The sequence below is a fragment of the Mandrillus leucophaeus genome, unplaced genomic scaffold, assembly GCF_000951045.1.
Source record: "Mandrillus leucophaeus isolate KB7577 unplaced genomic scaffold, Mleu.le_1.0 Scaffold196, whole genome shotgun sequence".
Classification (NCBI taxonomy): domain Eukaryota; kingdom Metazoa; phylum Chordata; class Mammalia; order Primates; family Cercopithecidae; genus Mandrillus; species Mandrillus leucophaeus.
The window spans coordinates 630,239-653,552 of NW_012101987.1; the positions used below are offsets into that span (position 1 = coordinate 630,239).

Sequence of the window (23,314 nt, forward strand, 5' to 3'; positions counted from 1 at the left end):
GAAACACCTGGGCGCTATGAAATAAAAATATATCATTGCTAATGAGGAAATAGCAGGGAAACAAATTCCCACGAGATTCCTTATAGTTTGCTACCTTATTCGTAAATGTTTATAACACAAGCATTTTGCAGCACATTTTTTTTTCTCCCAGTATTTGTAGTCCCTGTAAGCCTGAGGCAGAAGACTATTTTAGGAAAGCAGAAATTTGAAAGAAATATTTCTACTTATTAAGTTGCAAACTTGTGTTTGTATTTCAGAAACAATCTGCCTGGTTCTTTCATCTCTACCAAGGAAGTTTCTGTTTACTACCTGACTAGCTGGAATTCCACCCAGGTGTGTCTAACTCCAAAGGTTGGTGTGTTTTCCAGCGCACCAGGCAGCATTCTCGAGGCATATGTGCTGACTGTGCAGATTCTCAGATTGCATATGAACGGTATGGTTACGAACATGGATTCTCAAATCTGACCACCTCTTCTCCGCCACTAGAGATGGGAAAACCACCGAGTCTCTCCATGCCTCAGTGATTAGTAAATAACACCTACCTTGCAGGGCTCATTGTGATGATTCAATGAGTGAAGGTTCATAGAACAATGCTTGCTACATGAGAAGCATTCAGTAAAAATTGGCCCTTTTAATGTACATTAATAGGCCCTTTCTCGAGACGAATAATTTTTGTGCTGGATTTGACAATTTAATGAGCCAGAGAAAAAGAAAACTCTGTGCCAGTGGTTGTCAAACTTTAGGGTTCATCAAAAGCCATTGGAAGGTTAAAACAGAATGCTGGGCTCCACCCCAAAGTTTCTGGTTTAGTAGGTCTGAGTAAGGGCGCGGAGATTCACGCTGGTAATAAGCTCTCAGGTGATGCCAACACTGCTGAGCAGGGCACCACCCACTGAGAACCACCCCATGCTGTGCTAAATATGTATGTATGTATGTATTTATTTATTTTGAGATGGAATCTCACTCTGTCGCCAGATTGGAGTACAGTGGCACCATCTCGGCTCACGGCAACCTCCACCTCCTGAGTTCAAGCGATTTTTTTGCCTCAGCCTCCTCAGTAGCTGGGACTACAGGCACGCGTCACTGCTCCCGGCTAATTTTTGTATTTGTAGTAGAGATGGGGTTTCACCATGTTAGCCAGGCTAGTCTCAAACTTCTGACCTGAAGTGATCCTCCCACCTCAACCTCCCAAAGTTCTGGGATTCTGTAATCCGAGTTGTGAGCCACCGCACCCAGCCTATTTATTTATTTTTTTAGAAAAGAAGGATAGGAGAGTCTCGCTTTGTTGCCCAGGACTGGACTCGAACTCCTGAGCTCAAGGGATTCACCTGCTTCAGCCTCTAGAGTAGCCTGGACTATGGGTGTGAGTTACTATACCCAGTTATCTAAATATTTCTACACTTGGGGAAGTAGGAGTGGTTGCATGTACCTGTAGTCCTACTTACTCTGGACAAAACGAGACCCTGTCTCAAAAAAAGAAAAAAAAAAAATCTTCATTTGACCTTGAGGAAGAGCTGCATTGGGCTTGGAGATAAGACCTAAGCTTTTAGTCTTGGCGAGGAAACTCATTTAACCTCCTGACCTTTGGTCTTCTATCTGTATAACGGGAATAAAATCGTCTGGTTGAAAAGGTGTTGGAGGATTAAAATATGAAAGTATTTATAGTACTTTTATGTATATAAATACGTGCTCATATACAAATAAGACTTGAAAAATATTTGGAGATCATTAAAATTATGCCTTTCTCACCATGCCTGAGATTGTTTTCTAAGGAACGTAATTACGTCATTTGTATTCCAATAGTTCTACTCAATTAATTTCATTATGTTAAACTTGGATTCAATTAAAATTTCATAAGCCAAGAGTCACAAATGTATTGGTTCCTTAGGAATAAAGTTGAGTTTTAGGAAGATCCCTACACTTCACTTACCAGTCAGGGAATTAGGAGAACTGAAACTCGAATTCTATGTTTTGCATAATTTACCTGAGTATTAAAAGTTTGGATTTCTGTGTTAGTTTATTGTTATTTTACATTTTTGTCATTTTACATTTTCCCAAGCAGTTTCAATCCATCATCCAATTTTAAGTTCACAAAAATGTTTTCTAGGTATTGCTTTACTTTTGTGATACTTTTAAATGATAAGATAAAGATAATAGAATTAATTGATGTCTAAACTGTTTGTTAATAAATAATATATTACTGGTACAAAGTATGTATTGCATTGTCCTTTGCTTTACTAACCAAACAGTGAAACTCTTAAAGTATGATTTCCCTAAAATATCTGAAAAATTGAGGTGGAAGATAAAAGAGTTTCAGATAGCTTTTCGTCATTGAATAGTGGAGAACTTTCTCTGCTGCTTTATGTATCTTCCTCAGAGAATGGAACTTAAATGAACTTTAGTAATGATAACTTTTTCGTGTGGGGTTGGGGGACAGGGTCTCACTCTGTTGCCCACATGGGAGTCCAGTGGTGCAATTTCCGCTCACCACAACCTCCGCATCCCAGGTTCAAGTGATTCTCCTGCCTCAGCCTCCTGAGTAGCTGGGATTAGAGGCATGTGCCACCACCGCCTGCTAATTTTTATATTTTTAGTAGAGATGGGTTTTCACCATGTTGGCCAGGCTTATCTTGAACTCCTGATCTCAAATGATCCACCCACCTCGGCCTCTCAAAGTGCTGGGATTACAGGTGTGAGCCACTGCGCCTGGCCAATGATAACTTCTAAAGCTACCCTCAAGCTATCTCCCAATGACTTAAATTTTCAACCATGTCTACCAGTAAAACACCAAGAATATAACTTAAAAAACAATTTAAGCCCTGATCACTCCCTAAATAAGGAACTTTTGTTTAATTACTTTCAAATGACAAAACAAGAGCAAGTTATCTTTATTATATCATTATAAGTCTCCAGTGGGTTAATTAGAAAATTCTGTTTTTGTTTAAGATCTTCCAATGGGAGACAAAACAATTACAAGGTTTATAGTGCTAGGGGGTGCAATTAAAACAAAACATTTACACATGGCTGCTGATTTCTTTTGAAAATACTCCTTACTGAATACATGCAATATAAACATACTGAATATAGGTGTAGGCATGTAAAACTTCATTTTTATCATTCACATATGATTAGGAAAAGAAAATGAAACACTTTCTCTAGAGACAAAAGATGACTTCTATATTTTCTTAATTTCTTTGTCCCAGGAGCTTTAAAATTAATCACTATTTCATACAGCATTCCCATGCTACTCTATACAATTTTTTGGTCCCTGCTCCACCTTTTTTTTTTTTTTTTTTTTTTGCCAACAGGACTAAGTAAGAACAGGTACAGTGATGGAGAGGGAGATTAAATAACCTGCTGAATGGGAACTTGGTTACAACGGAGCTCAATTCTTAGGTATTCCTTTGGCCTATTTGTCCTCTGTGTGGATATAAAGTAACCATCAAGGCTCTATTCTGGGTCTACATGAGAATGGGGGAATTCTGGCTCATTGTGACTTTTCTATGGCTAGTTTTACCCATCACCTCCATGTGGTTTTGGTTTTGGTCTTGGGTGGCAGAAGGATGAGCCATTCTTTCATGGAATGACTTACACTAGAAAATGAACCTTTGCTGAGGACAGCCTGGTTCAGAATTCCACGGACTGGATATTTTGCCATATAGAACCAATTACTTATTATTTTTATTAGGGCCAATATTTACAGGAAAAATAACTTTAAATATTAGGGATGTTTTAGCATTCACAGTAATAAGATTTCAGATGTAAAACAGACCTAGCCAAGGATGGCTGCTGCTGTCTTCATTCTCCATCTTAATAGATTGGATCAAGATTATTTTTCTCTTCTTTGTCCATGCATCCTCTTTACCATCCTTATTCAGGTCAGGGCCCAGACAAATATTACTCTCACATTATCTTCCTCCCCATATCATAATACCATCAGTTATTTCTTTTCTCCAGCCACTTTTGAACTTTATAAAACAGTTAAGAGAGTTTTCATGAGAGTAGGGACAGGTCTATCTTGTTCAGCATTTTACCTGTAGCACTGTGGTTCTCAAGTATATTGGATTCAATGTTCCCTTTAATAACAAACATTTTGTAATGCCACTTCTATTATACTTAAGTAAAATTCATAGAATGGTAGCCTATTTACACACATTATTTCAAAGAAAAATGTTAATATAGTTTATTGATGTGCCCTAAATGTATTATAAAGAAGAAATATAAGAAAAGTAATTTATAGTAAGATGATATAAATGTCATTATATACATGATGCTCATATGCAACTACCTCAGGAAACATTTTTATGAATGAATCAGATGCCTGCCCCTACTTTTTTTTTTTTTTTGAGACAGAGTCTCACTCTGTTGCCCAGGCTGGAGAACAGTAGTATTATCTTGGCTCAGTGCAGCCTCTGCCTCCCGGGTTCAAGAGATTCTTGTGCCTCAGCCTCCCAAGTAGCTGGGATTACAGGGGTGCACCATGACACCTAGCTAATTTTTGTATTTTTAATAGAGATGAGGTTTCACCATGTTGGCCATGATGGTCTTAAACTCTTGACCTCAGGTGATCTGTCCGTCTCAGCCTTCCAAAGTGCTGGGATTACAGCCGTTTGCCTCTACTTTTAATAAATAAGTTTGGGTGTGAGAAAAATAATGTGATCAGAAGCCATTCTGCATGAGAATGGGAACATGAGAGTAGAGGTCTAGATGGATACTAGAATAAAAACTAGTTGAGACACTGATATGGTTTGGCTCTGTGTCCCCACCCAAATTTCATGTCAAATTGTAATCCTTACAGGTTAGGGGAGGGACCTGGTAGGAGGTGATTGGACCATGGTGGGGGGGTTTCTGCCATACTATTCTCATGACAGTGAATGAGTTTTCACGAGATCTGATGGTTTAAGAATGTGTGGCAGATCTCCCCTGGCTCTCTCCCTGCTGATGCAATGTAGGACATGCCTTGCGGCTTCGGCCATGATTGTAAGTTTACTGAGGCCTCCCCAGCCATGCAGAACTATGAGCCAATTAAAGCTCTTTTCTTTATAAATTACCCAGTCTCAGGTAGTTCTTTATAGCAGTGTGAAAATGGACTAATACAGATATGTAATGACAGATCATAACTTATATAAGGGAAAGAAGGAAATAATCTTTATTAAAATAAATATAATATGCCAAGTCAAATTACAAATGTCATGGTGGAGAAAATCAGGAAGTGTGACACTCACAATTGAGCATGAATATTCTCCCAAATGAGTGTTCCTTACAGATGAATAGTGTCAAAATAATTTTCTATGTTTTAGGGCAAGATAGTGTGGAAATATCACAGAGAATATTTACCCTGTCTCAAAATTCCATAACATTCTGAAGCAAGCATTCATTCCCCAGTACTTTAAAAGGCCCTGAAAATCCCTCCACAGGCAACAGAGAATTGAGGCTAAATTGGAAAAAGAAATAGTCACAAAACTGCCTTCTCAGAAGTTGGGTGGTAGACTTTGCTAGGTAGTAAAAGAGTAAGATTAAAAAAGCAATAAGCCTGCCACCCTCAGATAAATAAGTCATTATATAATTATCACAACATAAATTTCACATGATTGTGCTCTAAAAACCTTAAAAGGCAATAATACAAAATATTTACAAAGCAAACTTTGTTGATGAAATTCAATGAGATCCTGTGTTTCTTGTTACTCTGGTAATTTAACAATAGTTATTTTAAAGAGGTTGCACATTTCCATGGTTCCATATTTTTAATTTGTTTTGTGGCTTTTGAGGTAATTCTTCTACTGCATTATTTTATTTTATTTATATATTTTTTGAGACAGGTCTTGCTCTGTCACCTAGGCTACAGTGTAGTGGTACAATCTTGGCTCACTGTAGCCCCAACCTCCTGGGTTCATGAAATCCTCCCACATCAGCCTCCTGAGTAGCTGGGACCACAGGCATTCACCACCATGCCAGGCTAATTTTTGTATTTTTTGTGGAGATGGGGTTTTGTCATGCTGCCCAGGCTGGTCTTGAACTCCCAAGCTCAAGTAATTCAGTCACCTCTGCCTCCCAAAGCGTTGAGATTATATAGGCGTAAGCCACCGTGCCCAGCTACTAACACAATTTTAAACTAAATGTGTGGTTAGAAATCTTAAAATATCAGGAATAGACAGGATGTATAAACTAGTTACTTATTTAATTATCTTGAGAGAAAATATTTATTCCATTTAATTTTTCCTGTGCAAATTATTAAGCATATGCAGAACTTCTGATAAAACATTTAAATACAATTACACATTAAAGTATTATTGATTTATAGTTGGTATGGAGGGACAGTCAGAAGCCAGAATAAGGGAGAATTCTTTATGCTGGGCTGTGCAGCACATTGCAGGACAGCTTACTACATGCCAATCATCTGGACAACCAAAGATGCTCCCACAAATTTCCAAAACACTCTGTAACAGGTAGAACCAACATTGCTGAGAAAAATTGTTTTAATGCTGTTATGGTTTGAATGTTTTTGTCCCCTCCAAAAATTCATGTTGAAACTTAATTCCCAATGCAACAGTGTTGGGAGGTGGGGCCCTTTGGGAGGTGTTGGGTAGAGCCTTTGGGAGATGTTTTAATTAAATTAGCAGAAAAATAAGAAATGGTGATCTCAATGAATTTCTTAAAAGTTTGTTTTATAAATATTTTGTATTATTGCCTTAAAAATGTTTGGAGTACAATCATATGAAATAGATTAATTCCATTGTAAAAAGCCTTGTTGGAAGAAGTTTATTCCCTTTTTGCCTTTCCACCTTCTGTCACAGGAGGACACAGCATTCCTATCCTCCAGAGGATTTGGCCCTCAAGATGCCATCTTGGAAGCAGACAGCGGCCCTCACCAGATGCCAGGACCTTGATCTTGGACTTCCCAGCCTCCAGAACTATGAGAAATAAACTTCTCTTCTTTATAAATTACCCAGTTTGTGGTATGCTGTTATCATAGTACAAACAATCTAATACAAAAACCAAAATACTTTTAAAAATATTTGACAATTTGAGTCCATTCATTGAATATTAGTCTTTAGATCAGCAAAGTAAAGAGAAGAGTGAACACAATTTCTGGCAAGATTTTTTTCCTCTTGAACTCTCCTCACACTGACAGGGACCCAGCTATAGTACAAAGTCTGAACATGGCCTTTCCTCACTTACGTACATCTTTTCCTTGACTCCTCATCATGCCTAGGATATAATAATGTCCACTTTTTTTTGACTTAACATATGGGATCCCTGCAACTGGGACTCCTGTCTTTGCGAGCTCTTCTCCAAATGCTCTGTAGCGTCTCCTGAATGCTCAAGTACTAACCTGCTTGGAGCTACTGTTCATCCCAGGTCTTTCTTGACTCTGTGTTGCTGTACATATTGTCCCCTCTGTCGGCTATCTTATTTGAGTGACTAATTCCTAGTTGTGCTTCAAGATTCAGCTCCTGGGTCATCTCTGGGAAAGCCTCTCTCCCAGGAAGCCAAATCTGAGCCATCGGATGGGACGACATCAACTCCCCAACCTCTGTAGTTTCACAGTACCCTGCACAGGTATCTGGACACACTTTCCACAAAAATCAGAAGTGATCTCTGTTTTTATGTCTTTGTCCCACTATCTTGGTCCCACAGTCTGTCACTAGATTATAAACTCTTCAAGGGCATGAACAATATTTATTGATCTTTATATTTCTAGTAATAATTTGTTTAACGCTAATTTGAGCATGACATGCACTAGGCTTTGCTGAACCCTTGATTGTACAGGAGACAGGAAACGTTGGTTAGTAGGAGTGGATAAAAGAGAGGGTCTAAATATCATTTTTTTTCTGATGGAAAGGGTACATTTTAATAGTTAGCTTGAGAAATAACCTATGCTTTTCATTTTTGAATCAGATCAATCCAGTGCTCTCTAGCGTGTTCAGGTAAAATACACCTTAAGAAGCAGCAAAGTGTGTGCAGGAGCATTCTGGGTAAAAAGCCTGTTTGTAAGTAAAAGAACATATCAGACATGAAGGCACAACTTTTTTGTTTAATACACAATAGATATTCTATTAATAAACATATAGCATTGGGTCAATATCATACAAAATGAAGAAAAGGTTGAAAAGTCTAGAACTCCCTTATTCTCTCTAGATCATCAGCCTGAATCATTAATTCAACAAATATTTATTAAATGTCTACTATAAGCAAGGAAGTGTCATAGGAGCTGAGGATATACCAGTGACCAAGACAGATGATATCTCTAATTTCATGGATCTTTAGGGCATTGTGGGAAACAAACATTCACTAGTAATGCACTGGTGAATGCAATTAGAAATATATAATGGTATAATTATTAGTATAAAATATAAAAATGTTATGATAGAAAAATTAGTATGACTTCATACTAATTAGTATAATTCATATTTAAGAATGCAAAGATTTAAAATTATAATTATATGTAATTATAACTAGTTTATATATAATTCATATATATCCATATTAATTTATACATATTCACTTTACATATTTATAATTAAAGTATAATTATGATGTCTGGAGACACACACACTAGCTTATATATCCAATATACACTTTGTTAAGTGAATTAAAATAATTGATTCTAGTAAAATTTATTTTGAAAGTATCCCAAATACTTAGTGGTACATAGCTCGATATGGGAAAAAAAAAATCACTTTAGTTCTTATCTAAACTTGACTCTCACGATACATTTTGAATGGTTCCAGATATTTTTTGGGGGTTTGTGAAACTATATACAACTCAGAATTTTACCACAAAAGGAATTACTGTTAGGGTTTGGCAACATTACAACTTAAAAACATCTCTTCTTAGTAGCAAAAAAAGAAAAAGAAAAGAAAAAAATTCAGACAGAGGAAGGGAAACCAAACCTAATCTCCTAAGGTGATCAAATAATGGTTCTGCTGTTGAATTTCACTTTTAACGAAATATTAAATTGAATTAAACTGTTTTTTTTTAACCTATGTGTCTTTTAGGCCACTGAAATGCAATTTTCAATAAGCAGAAATATATCAAAGTTAATAACTTTTACGTCAAAGAAAGAAAATCAGGATTTTTTTCTGAGATAAACTTTTCCTTGCATTAACTATTTTATCTACTTAAGTGCCTCTTTCTTCTACACAGAACAAACTAAAAGAAAATTAAACAATGGGTACCAGAAGAAGGAAGTATTCAATAATAATGAGTTTTCTGGAAAACAAATTGAGAAATTGGACATTAAATAATGAGAAACCTCATATATTTACAATTTTCAATGAATTAACAAATAAACAACTGCTCAGTGTATCTGCTATACACTAGGTTTTGCCCTATCTATTCACAGGTAGAACACAAACTTGGTTCTTGTAGCTGATGCTTATTCACCGCCCTTTGAAACCAGTTCGAAGCTGTGGTCTCATTATGTCAGCATCACAGTGATTTATTCACCCTGTCATCAAAATGCTTTTGAAGACATGCACCCCAATTTCATAACACAAAAGGAAAGGGAAATACTCTTTTAAAAGTCTGAGTTGATAAGGTAGTTATTTAAAGGCAAAAATTTAAGATATTAAAATTAGAAATGGAGAGATGAATTTTTTTTCACATACAAATTTAGCCAAGTATGATATGGCTCTATGGTACCAATGAAGTAAACTTGAATTTAGATGAATTATCCCATGGATTTCAATAGTTTATTAGAGACAATCAACTTTTACAAGTTAATTGGCAGCCATTTGACACTAAAATCAGAAATATATCCAACAACACTCAGTTTACTTACAGAACTTTAAGACTGTAAAGGCCGGTGAATGCTCCCTTGGGAATGTATGTCAGAGCGTTTCCCGCAAGACGTCTGTGGGTTTCAATGGAGAGGAGAGAGAGTGAGCATACCTCTTCATGTGGAAGGCATTTAATTGTTAAAAAAAATGCAATACAACTACGTTTAAACCACAAGTATCAAAAGCAACTATCAAGAACTTTGTTTTGTTATATTTTGCAAAAAAATCTATGAATTTCTAATTAAAATGTTGGCAGAAGTGCCTAAAAAGAAATGTAATAAATTACCTACTTCACAATAAACCATTTAATAGCTTATACCATATGTGCATATATATAAAACTGTCCTTTAAACAAATTTTTAAGCAAATGCTAACACCATATGATAATTTGCAAAAAATTGTAATGTCAAAATGTGACTGTCACATGAGTTTTACAACTATTCTTTGTAGGCATAAAATAGATTAGATAAACATTAGAATCCTTCTGTTGCAACTATACCTCAAAATACCCAACTTTCTTATTAAATTTGTCAAATAAGAGTGTAGACTATCACAATCACTTTTTTCTAAACTCCACCAGCAAAGGACAGAGCAGCTTAAATTTAACATGATTTGGTAGAGCAATACTTAAACAAATTGAAAACAAAGAGATATTAGCATGAAGGACATTAACATGGGTTATTTAATGGAAAATTCTGACATTATTAAATGGTAAAATTTTAGAAGGTTACTTTATAATATTTTTCTACGTAGGAGATAGCCACAGTGAAAAACTGTGCAAAAGATCAACAAGATGTGGTACCCGAAACATGTGAGTCAGTATTTTTTCTGCAGCCACATCAAAGCCGTAATGTTATATGTTAAAGAACAAAATGGAAAATGCAAAAACAACAATGTGACTCCAAAGAGCACAGTATTTTGAGGAGCTGATCATACAGAATGGTGAGTAGAACTGGGACTCAATATATCTTTGCCCTTTTTTCTTTTTTCTCTTTTTTAGAAATGGTTTATTGCCACGGCTGGCCTTGAACTCCTAGGCTCAAGTAATCCTCCTGCCTCAGCCTCCTGAGTAGCTGGAACTATAGGGGTGTGCTATAGTACCCAGCCCCCTCCTTTTTTTGATGGAGATGGGGATTTAGGGATAAGGATTCGGTTGGTCCAATTGACCAGTGCTTATATCTGAAGGACCTAACAGCCTCAAATGTATACCTTCAATACTATCTTTAAAGGAGAGAGTATTCAGTCAGAGATCCACTGACTGAACTGAAATAAGCCATTTCTCATACAACTTTAAATATATGTCCCATTGCCACTTCACACCACTGATAATATACTATAAATGAATATTTAAAGGAATGCTACACTTATCATATGAATAGAACTTCAGAGTAGTATTTGTGGTATGTGTATTTAAAGTATTATTTATACAATGCAAATGAAATAAAATTAAAATACAACACACTTTTAAAAATTATGCTTAAAAACATTAACAACATAAGAAGGTCCTAGGATCTCTCCCAGAGGCTTTGCTTATCCTGCATCTGCAGCACTAACTTGCTTTGTGCTGTTGAATTGGAGTTAGTTAATATTGCTGAGCCTTGCTGTCCCATTAATTACAAGAAATGTTAAGATAAAATGGCTTCTTGGGTCCCTTCCAGATCCAAACCTCCATGATTTCCCTACCTGGTCTTGTGGTCATTTGTGTTTGTCCCTGTTTTTCCTTTTCTTAACAGATACAATCTTTTAAAAGACTTGGATAGCTCTTATATTGTATTCCTCCTACCTATCTCATGGTACCTAAAGAAGTGTTTTTTCAAGTGATAAATAATTTAGTGGCCTGCTCTAAAATTAAGAAAAAGAATAGAGTAGACAAACAGCAGAATGAATGGACTGAAGTATTGTTTTATAAAAGCCTTTGTTTACAAATATATTTGTGAAAATCGATTGAGGGGAGGAAATTTGTTTCTTCCTATACATGGTCAGAAAGGTTTGAGAGCTGCTAGCCTAATCATGGTGTAGGCACTTAATAAATATGTGTTATTAACATGTAATTCAGCATAATATTTGACCAGGGTAACTTAAAAGATGTTTTATTTCTTTATTTCCTATAAAACTGTCTTATCAGAAAACCCTCTTTAGACACTAACTCTGACCTTCCATCTTGTCTCCCCATATTCAGTCTCGACCTACTCCCACCCACTCCATATTCACTGATGGTCTTTATAAAGACAACTCTGACCATATTACTGCCCTATTCAAAAACTCTCTGTCAGTTTCCATGCCAGGTAAATAGAAATGAAAAGTCCTCAGACTCTTTTCCGAGAATTCCCTGATCCCTACTGGATACTGAACCAGACCACGAGGTTTGCTTTTTTTAGACATGCCCTCCACATTCCCCCCTCTTGCCCTTTGTTCCACCTAAAATGCTCTCCTTTCACTCCCTGTTTTTCAAAGCAACCTCAGTGCTACCAAAAGACTTCAAAGTAGAGAGATTGCCCATGAGTTTGGAAAGCATTTGGAAAGCTCAGTTTCTGATGGTCCATCTCTCTATTTTGAACTCCTTTGGTAGCACTTTGTGTCTTGCTATAGATTTTATAATATACCTTGTGTTATAGTGTGTACTTGTCTTATGACACATGAAAGACTGGGAACTCCTTGAACCTGGGTATTCTCTTGGTATCCGTATAGGGCCTTGAATACTTTCTGAAAGTAGGTTGCCCCAGTAGTGCCTAACTAACCAGTTGAGTAGAGACTACTGACTGTCCCCCAGTATCTATTCTCCCCTTGTAGAATAATTCCCCCACCCAGAATTTTAGCAGATTACATGGCCACCCAGCTACAGTCTGATTTTCCAGCTTTCCTTGCATCTAAACCTGATTATGTGACTAAATTCAACTGTGATCAAAAGTGATATGTGAAACACCTGTTATCACCTCCTTAAATAGACATTGCTTGTTCTTAATTTCTTCAATTTCCCCTTCCTGCAGAAGGGGTACTGGTGAGACATCATCAACAATTCTGGTTTGGAGAACATTCCACAGAAGGCAAAACAAGAACAACAAAAAACCAGAAGGAACCTGGGCTCCTGGATGACCCTGTGGAACTGAGCTGTCCCAAAGCTCTGAAGTCTGTTTTGGGTGAATAATCGAATCAGGACGGACCCCTGTGGTATCCTTTGAGAGTCAAGGACTGAAGGATTATTTAGCTGTCTGGGCTGGTAAACCTCCGTTGCAGGAACGAAAGGTATGGTATCATACTTGCCTAGATATTGGCCCCAATGCATCATGTTTGCAAAGCTGTTTCAATCTACAATATTCTCCGTCTCTCTGCTTTATTTGCCTTTCGTCTTCCTATTGTTAGCTTGCAGTTGGTGCACCTGAACTATCACATACATCGCATCTTGCTATTTTCCTAAAAGTCAGTCTAAGTTGGGAAGAAATGTTATTCTTTCAAGCTATCTCTTTTTCTGGTCTTGGCTATGCATATTTTTATTGTGGTAAAATATATATGAAATAATATTTACCATTTTAAACATTTGTATGTGTAGATTCAGTAACATTTAAAAATTTTTCCTCCCACACTAGCTTGCCGGTCTAGAGATTTTTTAAAATTATACTTTAAGTTCTGGGGTACATGTGCACAATGTGCAGGTTTGTTACATAGGTATATATGTGCCATGTTGGTTTGCTGCACCCATCAACTCATCATTTAGGTATTTCTCCTAAAGCTGTCCCTCCCCCAGTCCCCCATCCCCCGACAGGCCCCATGTGTGATGTTCCCCTCTCTGTGTCCATGTGTTCTCATTGTTCAATTCCCACTTATGAGTGAGAACATGCGGTGTTTGGTTTTCTCTTCTTGTGTTACTTTGCTGAGAATGATGGTTTCCACTTTCATCTATGTCCCTGCAAAGGACATAAACTCATCCTTTTTCATGGCTGCATAGTATTCCAATTCAGTAGCATTATATATATTCGCAATGTTGTCTAACCATTACCACTATCTACACCCAAATTTTTGATTATCCCAAACAAAATCTCCATACCTGATTAGCAATATCCCTCCATTCCCCTTATTTCCAGCCCCTGGTAATTTCTATTCTACATCCTGTCTCTATGAACTTGCTTTTTCTAGGTATCTCATATTAGTGAGATATATATATCTCACTAATCATATAATGTTTCTTTTTGTATCTGACTTATCATATAATGTTTTCTTTTTGTATCTGACTTATTTCACTAAGCATAATATTTTCAGTGTCCAACCGTGTTATATCATATATCAAAATTGCATTCCTTTTTGTGATAGAATAAGGTACCATTGTATGTATATACTGCATTTTGTTTATCCCTTCATCTGTTAATTGAAAGTTGTATTATTTCCATCTTTTGGCTCTTGTGAACAGTGATGCTATGAATATTAGTGTACAAATATCTGAGTCCCTGGATTCCATTCCTTTGGGTATATATCTAGTAGTGGAATTCTTGGGTCAAATGGTGATTCTATGCATAACCATTGGAAAAATGATTACACTTTTATATATTCCTACTAATAATGCATCAGGGTTATAATTCCTTTACATCTGAAGCTATCTTTTTTATATCCCACAGTATTTACTGAGGGCCTGCTCTGTGCTGGTGCCACTTTATTATGTTTTTAAATATTTATTTATTTATTATTATTATTTTTTTGAAACAGGGTCTCACTCTGTCACCCAGGCTGGAGTGCAGTAGCTCAAACTTGGCTCACTGCAACCTTGCCTCCCAAGCTCAAGCAATCTTCCCGCCTCAGCCCCACAAGTAGCTGGCACTACAGGCATGTGTCACCATGCCCGGCTAATTTTTGTATTTTTTTTTTTTTTTTTGGGAGAGACAGGGTTTTGCCATGTTGTCCAGGCTGGTCTCGAATTCCTGGACTCAAGCGATTCACTGCCTCAGCCTCCCAAAGTGTTAGGATTACAGGCGTGAGCCACAGTGCCCAGCTTTGTGTTAGTACCTCTTTAGGTGACAGTGATACAGCAGTGAATACCAGGATAAAGCCCCCGACCTCATGGAGCTGGTATTCTAATGTGACAAGATAGTTATTAAATAAAAAGTCAAGTGAATAATATAACATGAAAAATGCTCTGAAAAAAGCAAAATCAAAGCAAAGGGATAGAGAACAATGGGTGGTAGTTGTGGCGGTGATGGGCTATTATTTCAGATAAGATGGTCAGAAAAATCTCTCTGCTGAGTAGGCATTTCAGTAGACGCCTGCACCATGCAGGTATTGATATAAAGACAACAAAATTCCTGAGGTAGAGTATGCCTGGTGTGGTCCAGAAGCTGCAAGGAGGTGATCATGGCTGGAGTGGAATGACAGCAGGAGGATGGCAGGAGGTAAGTTTGGAGAGGTGTCCAGGCCCATCCCATAAAGGTCTTTGCAAGGATTTCAAATCAGAGAGTAGTGTGATCAGATCTGTGTTTTAGAAATGTCCTTCTGATGGGACCCTTTTGTATATATATTTATTTAACTTTTAAGTCCAGGGTACATATGCAGGTTTGTTATGTAGGTAAACTTGTGTCATGGGGGTCTGTTGTACAGATTATTTCATCACCCAGGTATCAAGCCTAGTACCCATTAGTTATTTTTCCTGATCCTTTGCCTCCTCCCATCCTCTGATAGGCCCCAGTGTGTGTTGTTCCTCTCTATGTGTCCATGTGTTCTCATCATTTAGCTCCCACTTGTAAGTAAGAGTAAGTGGTACCTGGTTTTCTGTTCCTGTGTTAGTTTGCTAAGGATAATGGCCTCCATCCAACTCCATCCATGTTTCTGCAAAGGACGTGATCTTGTTCTTTTTTATGGATGAATAATACTCCATGGCGTACAGGTACCACATTTTCTTTATCCAGTCTACCACTGATGGGGATTTAGGTTGATTTCATGTCTTTGGTACAGTGAATAGTGCTGCAATGAGCATATGCATTCATGTGTCTTTATAATAGAATGATTTACATTCCTTTGGGTATATACCCAGTAATGTATTGCTGGGTTGAATGGTAGTTCTGTTTTTAGGTCTTTGAGGAATAGCCACACTGTCTTCACAATGGTTGAGCTAATTTTCACTCCCACCAACACTGTATAAACATTCCTTTTTCTCCACGATCTTGCCAGCATCTGTTATTTTTTGACTTTTTAATTACAGGCATTCTGACTGGTGTGAGATGGTATCTCATTGTGGTTTTGATTTGCATTTCTCTAATTATCAGTAATGCTGAGCTTTTTTTTTTTTCTCATATACTTGTTGGCTGCATGTATGTCTTCTTTTGAAAAGTGTCTGCCCACTTTTTACTTTCTTTGTTTTTTTCTTGTAAATATTTTTAAGTTTCTTACAGATACTGGATATTAGATCTTTGTTAGATGCATAGTTTGCCAACATTTTCAATGGGACCCTTTTAAAGCGGAGAAGAGACCAGGGGCTCAAGAGTGGAAACACAAGAGGGACTAAAATCTTCAGATGGGAGATGGTGGGATAGTGTAGCAGTGGCAGAGGTGGCATGAAGTGGTGGGATTTGGTGTGGAAGAAAAATCCAACCTGATGAGCCACTAGGGTCGAGGTGGAATGTAGGCAGTCAAAGAGGAGCAACGTTTTATACTTACAGTTACATTATATATAATTCACATGCATTTGATTAGTTATCCAAAGTGCTATGTATAATACTGAAGCAAACGAAATGGGCATGATGTGATATAAAAAAGTTGCTTTTTGAATTAAGACAGATTCAGGTTTGGTTGACCATCACAGACAGCTTAATTGATCAGACTCAACTGACTCATAACTTATTTTGGTCAAAATGCCCCTAACTATCCTGCTCACAGTCAGGACTTCAACAGTGCATTTGTGAGCTCTAAAACATAGCCTTCAACTGGGTGTTTATCAGCTTTCACTGCTGTGACAGTATCATCAAATAGCTGGATGGTTTTTGAAATAGTGACTTTGGAAATGAAAAGGAGAAAGTAAAAACTTTATTTTTTTTAAACTAGTTTAAATTATTGTTAGGGTGAATGCCTTTCTGTTACATTTCCTGAAACTCACTTCACACAAATAGGTTTTCTTTTTTGGGCAGGGACTTTCGGTCCCCTGAGTATTCGGAACTAACCTGTGGAACCACTGACCTGTGATATCAGGGCAGTCTGTCTTAAAGCAAAGGAATTTATGATCTGCTATTAGCTCTTTGCTGGGCTGGTGGCAGATCTGTCTCATTGACAAAAACAGCAATTTAAGGAAATTATTCCCCTTTTATTTCTTTGCCATGTGGGGTGGCTTTAGTACTTTTAAAACCGAAATGCATGCAAACATAGGAATAAAACAGGCTTTCAAATGTGTTCACAATACACAAATAGGAAGAAACACACACATCTTTCTTGTGATGATTTGAACTAACAGTTTGCTAAGCAATTATTTTCCAACCCTAGAGAGCAACATAACATTTGGTCAGAAGTTTTGTTTTTGTTTTTGTTTTTAAAACGCTGTCTCTAAAATTATCATTTCATGGGAATATTTTTTTCATCATCTTCACTTCTGTAATAAGATATAACTTGATTAAAAAAAGCTTGTCTTTCTACATAAAATATTTTTAAAAGTTTTTATCCCTTAAGTCATTGCTCCAAATATGACTCATATTGTCCCACCATTGTTAGTTTTACTGACTTAATTGCTATTAAAAGAAAAACACCATTAAATTACAACAGACAATAGACGCATTCCTATTTCAATAAATCAAACAGGTAGATGTTTTGGTGCTGTAAAAACCATCTACAGTATTTTGGAGAATGTACAATTTTCTTTGAATTGCTAAAGTAATTTGAATCTTTAAAGGATTTTATTTTATATTTTGTAGCTTCCTTTTGTAAAATGGAGGGGTGAGAGCAAAGCAATCATATGTAGGTCTAATTTTTCTATGTGTACAAGATCAGGGGAGTACTGAGGATGGAAGGGGGCATTTGACCTTGCATTTGAGACCCTTGGGAAACTATTGTGCAGGAAACCATGGTCCAACATGGGTCCACTTGGCTGAGTAGCATTTCCAGAGGTAAGTGAGAAGGCCTGGCTAGATCTACTAGGCCTCCTGGGTCAGTTCTTACACAAATTTCTTCTTGACTTCTAATTTAGTTATTTTTTTTCTTTCCCTTTTTGATTTTCTTCCTTCTCACCATTAACTTGCTGTGAGACAACACAAGTTACTTAACTTCCCTGGGCCTCATTTCCCTTACATTAAAAGAAATGAAAGGGTTCTTTCATGAAGGTCTTTGTCTACCCTCAATTTTTAAAAAATTACACTTGCATTTCCTACTGTTACTTTTTCCTCCCTCATTCTCCTCTTCCTCCCTTTTTCTTCTTCCTGTTTATTGTAAGATTACTTTATTATAACATGTCATTAACATTGTAAAAAGCACTTTCCCATAATTTATATCATTGAGTAGGTCAGGGATTATTATCGTCCACCTTTTGTAGACGAAGACACCAAAGCTCCGAAAGGTTTTATGTAAAGTGAAAAGCATTGTCGCTTTCCTTATTTATTTAAAGGTAGTCTGGTCTTCTTATGGAGCATGGAAGCTATGCAATAGCAGTGCTACTTAAATAATTGGAGTAGAATTAACTTGAACATCATAATTCTTGTGATTTAAAAGAAAACGTTTCATCAGACTACTTAGTAAATTCATGCTGGCTCCTAGAAATTGTCGCTTTATTTTCCAACTTTTACAAAGCACACGAGAGTGAAAGGGCATACACTCTATAAATGTTAAATTAATTTCTTCTAGAAATTTGATGAGGGCTATCAGGCTTAATGGTAATAATTTCCCCCCTTTTTCCATTCTAAAGATCTGGATGGTACTTGCCTATTTCTAGTTTTCTGGTACTGTTTTCCTTCTCTGTGATTTTCCAATATTGATTTCAGCAGTTCTGTGACTATTTCTGAATTTTCCCACTCTTTGGAGTTCTAATTTACCTGAATAATTAATTGCTGTTAAACTATCATTTAAATGTAAAATTTCTGAAAAGTCTTTTATTCTTTTATAAAGTATCAAAATATTCTCATTTGGAAAAAAATTGTCCTAAATAAAGTTAGCCAAAACTATGATAATATAATTAGGGACTCTCAAAAGATACAGAAGTGATGAAACCAGGATAATAATAGTCAATTAAAATTGATATTCATGATTCAATTCAATTAATTGATTTGCTTTTGTTACTTTTAGGGCCAACTACATTTATAGGTTTGGCTTTGGTTTATCCATACAGGAGCCAAGTATCTGAGTCATATGAAGAATTAGAAATATGATGAAACTTATAGTAAGATGTAATTTTCCTCAACTTGCAGTAATGCATGACAGCAATAATTGACTAAGCCCACCATGGTAGGTGTTGTTTTACGAGGTGCCCCTGCAGGTCAGATGGGAACAGATACATAAGAACTTAACCTTCTTGTGTTCATCTTTGGTAAGATTTGCAGAAGCCAATTTAGTGCCTTGGATACAAGAATCATGACATTTCATCAACGAATTTTCTTCCCATTCGATAAAAAAATGTCTTTCCCAATACTCCTTGAAAAATTGCAATTTTCAAAAACTGTATTCACCCCCTTCCATTGTTCTAGCCAATGCCTCAAGTGCTGCCGTCATTGTGTCAAGCATATCCAATTTGTGAAATCCAGCCAAAAGACTTCCTTTCTTAAACTGTGTATTCATGAGCTGTGCATTTTGCTTTCATTATTTGATATAATAAAAAATATTCAGATTTCAAGGTTCAAGGGCTAAGAATTGTTAAGGACTAAGACCACTGGACTGAGTAAATGAACTCTTTCAAGTTATTAAGGAGATCCTTTAATGTGCATAGGGCCCTGTGGTTTCTTTAACCAGACTAAGAGAGTTCAATTTCAATCCCTTTATGGAATCTTCCTTAACCGTCTCAGTTAACAGTCAGCTCTCCTATAAGATGCATTTTATAAAATCTAAGCCTATAAAGGTTGACTTTCTATCCTCTACCCTTTCTTTTAAAGTTGTTTTTGTTGTTGTTTTTTAAGATCCTGGACTTAAGGATCCTCCCGACTCAGCCTCTCTCGTAGCTGGGACTACAGGTACGCACCACAGTGCCTAGCTCATTTTCTACCCTTTTATAAGCAGTCTATCTGATTATAGACTCCTAAACTCAAGAGTCTTATTGCATGCACAGAGCAGGGAGCTCAACTGATATTTATTGATCGTTTGATCTTGTTTCCGAAGGCAGCTGGCCATACTGCTGCAGTTGCTTCAGGTCTGGCATAACTATTCCAAGATAGCTAGTCATTATAGAAGCAGATTAGAAACAGCTGAGGAATATTCCTTCTTTGTTACATATCAAACTTAAATTCAGCAATTTCTTAGAGCACTTTCAATATGCCACATATAGTGCTTTTGGGCATATAAATAGTAGCTACTATTTATCAAACAGTTCATAAATGCTAGGGCACAATATTCAGTACTTTATGAGCATGGTGCTCTTTGTTTATAACAATCACATTCAACAATTGGCATCATCTCCATTTACAAATAGCAGAATGAGCCAAAGAGAGGTTATTTGCTCACACTGTGTAGAAAAGTTCATAGAAGAAAATTTGGTTCAAATATAGCATTTTGACCCCAAATTTGGGGTTTGTAATTATTACTCTGGTTAAAGGAAGGTTGGTCTGAAGCTTAGGTTGGTTAGGAGCAACCCTGACCCAAAACAGGAAAATGCAGGGACACAATGGTTGTATCACTTGAGGCACTGGCTATCAGAAAACCATTGCCCATTGCTTTTTATTTAAATTCCTCTGCCTTTCAGATTCAGCACAATCTTACTACTCTTACCGCTATGACTGGTCATCTCTTCTTCCTCTTCCTAGGCTCTCTTTTAGTCTTCATCTTCCAACCATAGATGTTCCTCAAGTTTCTGTCCTCACACCTTTTCTTTTTTTCTGCTCTGCTTAGTGGTACTCAAATTTTAGTGTGCATTGCCATCACCTTAGAAGCCATAAAAAATTCAGATCCCCAAGGCCCGAATCCTGACCCAGGGAACCAGACATTCTGGGAGAAGGACTTGGAAATCTGCATTTTTTAATAAGCAGTTCCAGTGATTTTATTGTAGATTGAAAAACTACACCAGGAAACACAGACCTCTCTCAAAGTTCTCTCTCAAGGTTCTCATCCATCCAGCACCTTCAACCATCACCTCTTCGTAAACTGCTCTCCAATCATTATCTCTAGAACAGACCCATCATGCTTCACACTTACATTCCAACAATGTTACTGACATTCCCATTCAGATGTCCTGCCGCCCCCTTACCCTTAGTATATCCAGAACTGGGCATCCTCTTGCCTCCAAAATCAGTTCTTCCCTTGAATTCCCTGTTTCTGTCCCTCACCAGGCTCCTGCCACTTGATTTCATAACCCTATTCAGAGTCATCTCTCATCTTTAGACCTCCCCTTTAGTCCCTATGTTTAAACAACTGATGAGTCCCTGACTATCTTCGTCTGTTAGGGTGCTTTCATATATTCCAGTGGTTCTCAGCCCACCTGTAGAGCTTTGAAAAAATGATGTCTGGGTCCCCACTGAGATCTATTAAATCGGAATCTCTGGGGACAATCCCTGGTCATTAGTAGCTTTAAAAACTGTGCTGATTCTAATGCATATTCAAGGATGGGAAACTTTAAAGTTCTCTCTGTTTAATATTTGTAAGATCACCTGAAGACCTTCATGGTCTCCATCCCCAGAAACAATGATTAATTCATTAATTGTTGAGAGAATTAGGACAGGTGATTTGTTAACAGATTTTAACAGGTACCCAGGCTAGGCACGGTGGCTCACGCATGTAATCCCAGCAGTTTGGGAGGCCAAGGCAGGCGGATCCTTGAGGTCAGGAGTTTGAGACCAGCCTGGTCAACATGGTGAAACCTCATCTCTACTAAAATACAAAAATTAGCTGGGCACGGTGGTAGGTGCCTGTAATCCCAGCTACTCGGGAGGCTGAGGCAGGAGAATTGCTTGAACCCAGGAGGTGGAAGTAACAATGAGCTGACATTGTGCCACTGCACTGCAGCCTGGGTGACAGAGTGAGACTCCATCTAAAACACAAACAAATAAAACAAACAAAAAACGAGTTACCCAAATGAGACAATGAGAACCCGAACTAGGTGGTGACAAAATCGACTGAACAAACGGGAAAGACACGGTGGAATTATGAGCTTTAAGACTTGAAAATTGGCTGAATATAGGAGGTAAGAGAAGACAATGACAGAAAATGACTGACAGGGCAGGCACAAGTCTGGATACTAAGAATGCTGGTGGCAAGCAGGCAAGGTAGGAGAAAATGCTTGTGGGAGGCTGGGCAGGTGACACATGATTGAATCTGGTTCTGCACATGTTGAGTTTTGAAGTATTGGAAGATACTTGGTGGAGGTGTCACTTAAGTAGTTGGGGATTTTCAAAATGTGGTAGCTAAACCAGCAGTATTGACATCACCTGGAAGTGGCTTATAAATGCAAATTCTTGACTTTCTCCTCCCAATCCCCAGCCTGCTGAAGAAATTCTGTGGTGGGGCCCAGAGATGTGTGGTTTTACAAGCACTACAGGTGATCCTGATGTCACTAGATTTCGAGAGTCACTAGCCTGGAGTAGTGGTCCTCAAGCTTTACCATGCATCAGAATCACCTGGAGAGCTTGTTAAAGGCAGTTTTCTGAGTTTAATCCCCAGAGCTCCTGATTTACCAAGTTGGGGTGGGGGCACATGAATTTGTATTTCTCAAAAGCAAGCTCATATGAAGAGCAAGTTTAGATAAAGAATAAATAACAAGGTGGTGCCAGTGCACCACTGTCCAGGGACAATATGTTGAGAACCATTGGCCTAGCAATCAAAGGCAAAAGAGATCTGGTCTGGAAACAGATTTGGGGGTCATCTATATACAGAAAGTCATGAGTTTCTTGCCCAGACACCTATTGTAGCCTCCTACTGGGTCCTTTGGCTTCCATAATTCCCCAATCTATTTTGCAGGCAGAAATCAGAGAAATCTTTTAGGTTCATAAATCCTATTGGTTCACTAGCTGCACACAATCCTCCAATGGCTTCCCATTGCTCTTATTTGAATTCCATACATGACTTAACTGGCCCTGCACGATCTGGTCTTTTCCTTCCTCTCCACCTGCATCCACATCATTTCCTTCTCTCTTACTCTGCTCCAACCATACTGATTTTTTTTACAGATCCACAAACACATCATGTTCTTCCCACCTAAGGCCTCTGCTCACACTGTTCTCCTGCTTAAAACACTGTATCTCAGCTCTAGGGTTCCAATACCTCCTTCACCTTCTCATCTCAGTTTAGATATCACCATCACCTTCTTAGAGAGACCTTCCCTCCTTCTCACCCCTTGTTATTTGTTCCCTATCTATACCATGTTTGTGTTATTCACTGCTCTTGTCACAATTAGCAAACATCATATGCATTTGTGTCCTTGCTTATTATCTGTCTCCTCCACT

General features: G+C 37.5%; 1 protein-coding gene across 3 annotated transcripts in view; it reads right to left on the minus strand.

Annotated features, from left to right (window-relative positions):
- LGR5 (leucine-rich repeat containing G protein-coupled receptor 5) overlaps positions 1 to 23,314 on the minus strand; it is a 146,702-nt gene that overhangs the window by 50,797 nt on the left and 72,591 nt on the right. For all 3 annotated transcript variants that reach the window (XM_011978514.1, XM_011978513.1, XM_011978512.1), the window contains exon 3: positions 9,785 to 9,856. In XM_011978514.1, the coding sequence (XP_011833904.1) occupies positions 9,785 to 9,856 (72 nt within the window). The remainder of the gene's footprint in view (positions 1 to 9,784; positions 9,857 to 23,314) is intronic.